General features: G+C 38.1%; 1 protein-coding gene across 1 annotated transcript; it reads right to left on the minus strand.

The window, feature by feature from the left end:
- Positions 1 to 425: 425 nt before the first annotated feature.
- drg1 (developmentally regulated GTP binding protein 1) lies at positions 426 to 7,070 on the minus strand. Its single transcript, XM_047570732.1, has 9 exons — positions 6,880 to 7,070; positions 4,789 to 4,912; positions 4,483 to 4,658; positions 4,313 to 4,382; positions 3,778 to 3,947; positions 3,268 to 3,398; positions 2,364 to 2,531; positions 2,115 to 2,237; positions 426 to 791 (listed from the first exon to the last, which is right to left on the minus strand). The coding sequence occupies exons 1-9, from the start codon at positions 6,916 to 6,918 to the stop codon at positions 692 to 694; spliced, it is 1,101 nt and encodes a 366-aa protein (XP_047426688.1). The 5' UTR covers positions 6,919 to 7,070; the 3' UTR covers positions 426 to 691.
- Between the last annotated feature and the right edge of the window lie 619 nt (positions 7,071 to 7,689).

Raw genomic sequence — 7,689 nt, forward strand, 5'->3', positions numbered from 1 at the left:
GAAGACCCCAGACTGGGTCTGAGTGAATGAACTGATTAACCTGAGTGGCCGTCCCCACCAGAGAGAGGGAGTGGGCCACCAGCCTGAATAACTGCCCTCATCATCAATGTCACATAAATCACTTAGCTGGACAGAGCTTTCAGATGACTTTTTTTTTTCTCCTCTGAGCCAGACTGAAATGTTTATGGTAATGCTGTTGCTTGCTGTGTTTCTGAAGGAGATCAAAAGTTGCAGATTTATAGAAATTTCAGATACTTTATTCATAGAGATGAATAAACTATATTTCTCACAAACCAAATGAGCCCCATTAAATAAACCTGAGCTTGGCCTCATTTTAAATTAATTTGATTGAATCAAATATCTATGGATAAAAACAGGGAACAAAGTATTTTGATGCAGAGACAACAAGAATGAACACAGAGGGATGTCATCATGTTTTTATTATACAGTTTTTTTTAGGTTTTAATGCAAGCCTCAACCAATATTCAATATGAACTATTCATGGTGTCAAGTACTGTATGTTCTTTTAAAATGTCGCACATACATTTTTAAATTAAAGCACTAATCTTGGAACCGCCATGACACAGATGCTCCAACGAGAAATGTCCGGTGATTTATTGAGCAACTGTACAGAACACTTTGTGGTAAACAGGCCATGCAGTGAAATAAGACCCCCCTTTTTTTTTCTCCTTTACTTTTTCACCAGCTGGATAACATCTTCATCCTCCAGCACATGGTCCTTGCCCACCTTTTGCGGGTTGTGCTTCACAGACGAGCCCCACACAAGCGCACTGGAAGAGGAAAGAGGTAAAACAATTACAGACATACCGGGACACGTTTAATATTAAAGAGGAAACAACAGTGGTTCCGCTATAAAATAACCTACGGGTACAGAATCTCTCTAATTGCCTGTGCCGCTGTTTGACCCGCCCGTTCCCTGGAGGACTGGTAATGCTCAGCAGCACTAACACGCTGACTGATTGACGACCTCAGTTAACCCATTTGGAGATGATGGTGCAACACAATTCGGGTTCAAAACCAAACTCTCCAATTAATACTGGGAGGTGCATCTAGCTATAAAGGGAGCAACAGCCGTGACCGAAGTAGCTGCGTTGTTTTAAACCATTTGACGAGCAGCTGTCGACCCCTTTAGAAAAAAAAATAGTTTTTTATTTTTAAAAGAATTACTGTTTTTACTTGAGAAGAACCAAAAACATTAAGACGGGATGGTAGTTCACTAAACAAATTGCAGTGACAACAAATATTTCTATGCATGATCTTGTTTCTATTTCTAATTATCTGTATATAGGACCTATAAATAAGACACCGATTATATAGACAAATACAGATTAATGTGTGTGTAAAGACACAAGTAGTATCAAGGTGCACATGACATTAAATCTATCACACAGCTCACGTTGAAGAGGACAAATTATGCTCATTCTCATCTGTATCTCTTTATTCTGGGACTCCATTAGCGTAGATTCACAGTTTCTAAAAATATCTAAATTTATCTTATGCTGGCCTTTGATGCAGACAGTTCATTCACTGTCAAACTAACCATTTTAGCACCTGTTTATCAAGCCCCCCTCCCCTTTCTAAAAGCCCATTTTCTCCTGTTTGGCTGTCTTTGCAGAGGGCTTTGCTTTTGGCCGACAGCCATCAATTAACAGGGTTTCTGTGTAGTCTTAAAACGTCTAAAATTTGATAATCTCAATTTAAGGCCTTAAAAGTCTTAAATACGAGTATATTTTGCACTGTAGGTCTTAAATTACATTTAGTCAAGTCTTAAATCCTTACATTTATTACCACTTCATTTGCAGTATGCATATTTGTGTAGGTCTTAAGTGTAACCCTTAATAGTCTTAAAAAGGTCTTAAATTTCACTTGTTTAAACCTGCAGAAACCCTGATTAAAGAAGGAAGTGGTAGATTTGTAACACAGGTCTGAAAGGTTGGAATATATAAACCTGCTTTACCTATTTTAATAATTTTACATTAGTTCGCGTCCTCGTTTGAAACTCTGTTCATGTTTGATATAAACATCTTTTGACATTAACATTCATTAAGTAATTATTTTAATAATTGGATTGTTTTTTTGTTGACAGTACTCACTACTTCAATTCTTTGAGGAGGTTTTTGTGAATCTTCAAGCAGAAATCCTCGACTGCCGTTCGTTCGCAGGGCAGCACCACAGGAGATGTGTAATCAGGGAGCTGGCCTTTGGGTTTGGTGTAGCTGTGAAAAAACACATCACCTTAGTCACATTTTTCATTCTGAACAAACATTAAATTTTTTGCATGGAGCCCTTGTTAAATAGGCTGAGCCTTCATTCGTAGCCCATAAAAATAAAATAACCCTTACATGCGCACAAGCTTCAGGTAGTCCCACATCTTCTCCAGGAGGTCGTCAAAGTTCCAGCGGTGGTGGGCAGAGATGGGGACGCAGTGGGGCACCTTGTAGATGACGTCAAGCTCCTCAATTGAGATTTGGTCGATTTTGTTAAGCACGTAAATGCATGGGATGTAGACTCTGTTGAGACAAGGACAGAGACTGTAAGTGCCCGGGGTCCATGAAACGACACACAATTCAGCAGCAAGTAATATCTTTTTTTTTTTTTTTTTTTTTTTGACTTGAATGAAAATGAAATGTTTTCCAGCTGAAACTGGTTCTACTACATTCACTGGTTACCTGATTCAGACTCTCAGATACGAATGTAGGATTCCTTAACTGAGCAGATAACATTAAACACAGTATTTAATGTCAAATTATTTTGGAGGGATATTTTTAACAGGAATTTTAGCATATGCAAATATGTAAGGGCACAGAGAGAGTTTCGCAGTTTGTTTGTTTCGCAGCTACGGTTTTAAAAATATTGATAATTAATTTCTGTTATAGGAGGTTTACTCTAGTGTTCGCTGTGCTCTTTCATTTTCTCCAAGGATTTTTCCTAAGAAGGTGAAGAGTATTTATGATTTGTTTCTCTGTTGCAGTAAAATGCTCCGTGTTTGCTAAACGACACAGTTACACCCACTAATTATACCAGCCTCCACATTATCCATATCCCTGCGTTTTTTCTTTATGTCCTTACTCAAATAAATGCGTAAAAAAAAAAAACTTAAAAATTAAAGTGTGGCTGAAGGCCGCCTCACATCACAGCATTTTTCAATGTCTGCATTGGTGTAATAGAAATTAACATGGGATTTCAGCAGGCCACACCCACTGCGAATGACTAAGGGAGGCCCACTGTGGCACTTCAGCAGCTTACCGATTTCCCTCCACGACGTCAATGAGGTCATCAGCTGTGGAGTCACTGCGCAGAGTGATGTCGGCGTTGTGGATCTTGTACTCTGCCAGGATACTCTTAACGGTATCGCCATCCAGCTCCGATTGTGCACACTGCAAGAGAATATTTAAAAAAAAAAAAAACATTTTAACTCTACAATTCCATCAAAAAGAATAATTTAGAGCTGGTGATCAATATATGGTATTTTGCACAAAAAAGTAAAATGTGCACTTTCTAAACTAAACATACAGTACATGACACACACACACATATATACACATGATATAAACACTGTTACACTAAAAGCACTCAATGTCACACATACCATGCCATGCAGACACATGTTAGTGAATGTATGAGCGTAGACTAAATGCTTGCTGAGGACATATCAATTTTTTTTTTTTTTTTGAGAATTATATTCTTCGTTCCAGTGAGCGAGCTGATTTTGAGGCTCCCTGTATTTAAAGACCAGCCGTGCTGTGTGAGACGTACCGTGGCAGTAAAGTTGATGCCTCCTTTGTCCTTTTTCTTGAAACCGATGTTGGGTGGTTGCTTGTTAAGTCGGATGCCAAAGCCCTCCAGCTCGTGTTCTATTAGCTTCTTATGAAGGAGAGGCTTCAACACATCTAGGACTATCAGGATTAGGTTGCAGGTTCGAGCCACTACGACACAGAAAAAGACAGGGTGGACAAGGTTAAAGCACTGCGTGTACAGCAGTATGAAGTATTTCACAGAATAGTGTTTGTGATATTTTAGTTTATCCTCCTAGACCCAGTCAAAGGTATTTTTTCTTCACCAATAGTTGTATAGGAAATCTTAGAATATCTAGCTTCTTTGCTGCCACGAGGAGTAAGTAAATACACGCAAAAAAAAAGTGGAAGAACTATGTCATATAACATTATGTTGTAGGTCATTAATGCCCTTTTTGGTATGACCCACAGAACTGCACTTGAATCAATACGGGGAAAACTAATTTATACTAGCGTTGTTATTTGTAGTATTTTAGTGTTAGTGATCACATCCTTACCTGCAATGACCTGCCTGCCTCTGCCCTTGCCATCCTTGGCCCCCTCAATGATTCCTGGCAAATCCAAGAGCTAATAAGGAAAGAAAAGAAAAAAAAAAATAGTAATAATTATCAACTAAAACCATATCAAACTGCAAACATTTTTCTGAACAAAGAAGAAATTCTTGTACCTGAATTTTGGCACCTTTATACCGAATGACTCCAGGTACTGTCGTAAGAGTGGTGAACTCGTAGGCAGCAACCTCAGAGTACACGCCAGCAAGGTTACTTAGCAGTGTGGACTTTCCTACCGAAGGAAAACCGACAAAGCCAATACGGGCATCGCCGGTTTTTGCTACGTCGAAACCTAAAAGTCAGAGAAAAGACATCAGACTCTCAAAATGAAACCAAATGTTCACTACAATTCAACATTTAAAATAAAACGAACCAGAGCTTAGTGCATTAAGTGGACAAAGCATACATTAGAGTGATTTTACCTTCTCCTGGTCCGCCCCCGCTGCCTCCTTTGGGTGTGATGAGTTCCCTCCTCAGTTTGGCAAGACGTGCTTTGAGCAGACCCAAGTGGTGAGCTGTGGCCTTGTTCCTCTGCGTCCTGGCCATCTATAATAAACAGTACATGCGAGAAATTTCATGACACTTCTGTAATAATCCGTGAACAGCATCAAGCAGACAATCTTTGCTGAAATTAACACAGACAATAACAACAAATCAATTAAATATCCTGATCATAATCTTCTTACAAGAGACTGGCAGCTGGTTGAGGCTGAATATTGAGGTAGATTGGAGCCAGATTTAACTTTAAATAAGAATAAGATTGAAAGCTTGACGGAGGTTTTATAGACTTATATGGATCGACTTACGTTTTGCTATTAGTTACGTTTGCTTCAATGATAATGCATCACAATAAAGATGCTGTTACCTGTGTATTACTATTCACTAAGAAAAAAGGAAAACACTTTTAATGTCAACTTCAATGTCTTCAATGCGAGGGTGGAGTGAACAAGAAGTGCTCTCCCCCTCTATACTCATGACTTAAGTGCCTAAGATGCTGCTCTGTGTGTGCTCACTACTTCGTGTTCGTGTATAAACAAATGGTTACAGAAGAAAAATGTCCACTTGTTTTAAAGGAATATAGGACAAAAAATTATTTCTTGTGTCTTACTTAAATGAAACACAAGTGTTTATCTGTACACATACCTTGGATCACAGTGTATGATCAACAAAAATGTTTATTTATCATAAACATATATTTATGAGCTACTTGTAAACAATTCTGGACTGACTTTTAGTTTATTAGCTGGTGGGTTACGTCAACTACTTTACTTGAGCCAAAACAATAGTGCAGTCTAAAGCTTAGTTGAAATAGCTTATCAATAGGTCCACTAGTAAGAACTAATGTGAGAGTTTATGTAATTCTTAGATGTAGTTTAAATGTGACATATGCACTCACTGTGTAGATTGTATGTTGTTTTAAAGAGTAATATCATTCAAAATATTATTATTGTAACAGTCCTGCACTAAATCTTAGCTTCATGAAGGTTATAGTATTCAACATGTGTTTCAAATAACCAAGACCTGTTGGTTTGACTGTATTTCCATTGTGGAGGTTTAGATATGTAGTACTATTGAATTGTATTTTAATGACAATTCAATATTATTCAATATTATTATTCAACATTATTTTTGACAACCTCATAATTAAATTTCAAACATTATTGCATTGAAGCATGTAAGCAGGTATCTGAGGCACTCAAATGGACTTGTGCAGTTAAAAAGCCTTTATTTAAACGTTTAAATAAAAGCTTTTTGGGGGGGTGGGGGCTCAGATGCCTGCTTACATGCTTAAACTTTGAGATCCCGAAGAGCACCAGAGGAATTTGTTTTTGTGATTTTTGTGTTTAATTTAATCCAGTTTAACAGCAACACAAACTACATCCTAAAAAAATCATCATACAGCTGAATGACCACTTTTCTTAAGATGTTTCAACATTACAACAGTCATGAAGAGAAGATATAGTGCAGCACTGTTATGATATAAGGCATCATTTTTATTCGTGTACCTAAACAGCTGTATGAGTTGGTTAAATTATCAGAAAACTGTCGGAGGCTAGTGATGATCTTGTTTGGGGCAGCTTTCATTTGCCCAAATAAAAATCATAAGCCAGGACTGTGGCTTTAAAGCGGCTGTATACCACATTACCCTCTATGATAGGATAATATAAGAATGCACATCATGTAAGAAGACGGGTTCCTCCACACATCAGCCTGGACGCAGCTGCAAGTTTGGTTTCCACGTCGAACATGGAGTCTCTACTAGCTATGCTACTAGCACAGGTAATACCGACAGTTATGTTCATTTACTCGACTTTAAGCAGACAAATACGTCAAACAAACACGCGAATGAACTTTTCAATACGTAGCCTAAGCTGTCAACGCCATGCAGGACAGAAATGTGTTTAGTCTGAACCGGGGCCCCGCCGGTGGGGCATTTGCGCTAGCGTTAGCAGCTAGGTTAGCTAAAACGTGACTGATTCATTGGGCTAGCCAACTGTCTACTTTAACCTTACCTCATTTTCAATTTCTGCTATTTTGGCGAGTATACTCATGGTGGCGACGACTCCCGAGTGTAATTCACGTTAAAGAGAAAAACAAACTGTAAAGCTTTTACATGGAAGTTGTCAAAGTTGGGCGCTTTTTAGCCAACACGCCACACAAATGCGGCTCTGCGAGCTTCCGCGGGAAATCGCGCGATAGCTTAGACTGTGACGGGTTTCTGTGCCCGAGGGGTTGACTGGTAGGAAAACGATAACTGCAGATAAAATTATACGTAATTGAGAGATTGTATATAGATATAGATTCATCGGTGGAGACAGTTGGATTTGAGTGATGCAAAATGACAAAGTCAAATGCTTTATAAAATACGATGAGTTGGAAGTATTTACTTTAAATACTTCCTGTTCATTGTATTTGGTCCTATGTACTGCATTTGATAGTTGCAGTCACTGATTACATCACACTACTGCTTCTAAGAAAAACTTCTCCTCCTAACTTTACTACTGTTTTTATTTAAAAGTCCAAAAGGTCTAATATTCATCCATCTGATACCCTTTCCCTGCGTTAAAAATGCACCTCTGAATTTCATTCTTGTAGACTGACTAAATGTAGGTGTAATAATAAAGCAGTAAACCACTCCTTATAGTTAACATGTTACATCTTACGGTACAATGAGCCCATTTTCCCACTGATAATTCTTCTGTGCATTTATTTAATAAGGAACAACTTATTGTTGCATATGCACTTATACTTATGTTGAGATTAGAATAAATATTCTAAACACATTCAGAATAATATGTGTGTATGCCAAAAGGGTCCAATAT

Source organism: Mugil cephalus, chromosome 19, assembly GCF_022458985.1.
Source record: "Mugil cephalus isolate CIBA_MC_2020 chromosome 19, CIBA_Mcephalus_1.1, whole genome shotgun sequence".
In the NCBI taxonomy this organism is placed as follows: domain Eukaryota; kingdom Metazoa; phylum Chordata; class Actinopteri; order Mugiliformes; family Mugilidae; genus Mugil; species Mugil cephalus.

Excerpts from the sequence above, each read along its gene's own strand:
- drg1 (XM_047570732.1), bottom strand. The coding sequence starts at position 6,918 with ATGAGTATACTCGCCAAAATAGCAGAAATTGAAAATGAG. Across the intron at positions 4,913-6,879 it reads TAGCAGAAATTGAAAATGAG|ATGGCCAGGACGCAGAGGAA; the intron begins GTAAGGTTAAAG and ends TGTTTATTATAG. Across the intron at positions 792-2,114 it reads CTCCTCAAAGAATTGAAGTA|TGCGCTTGTGTGGGGCTCGT; the intron begins GTGAGTACTGTC and ends TTCCTCTTCCAG.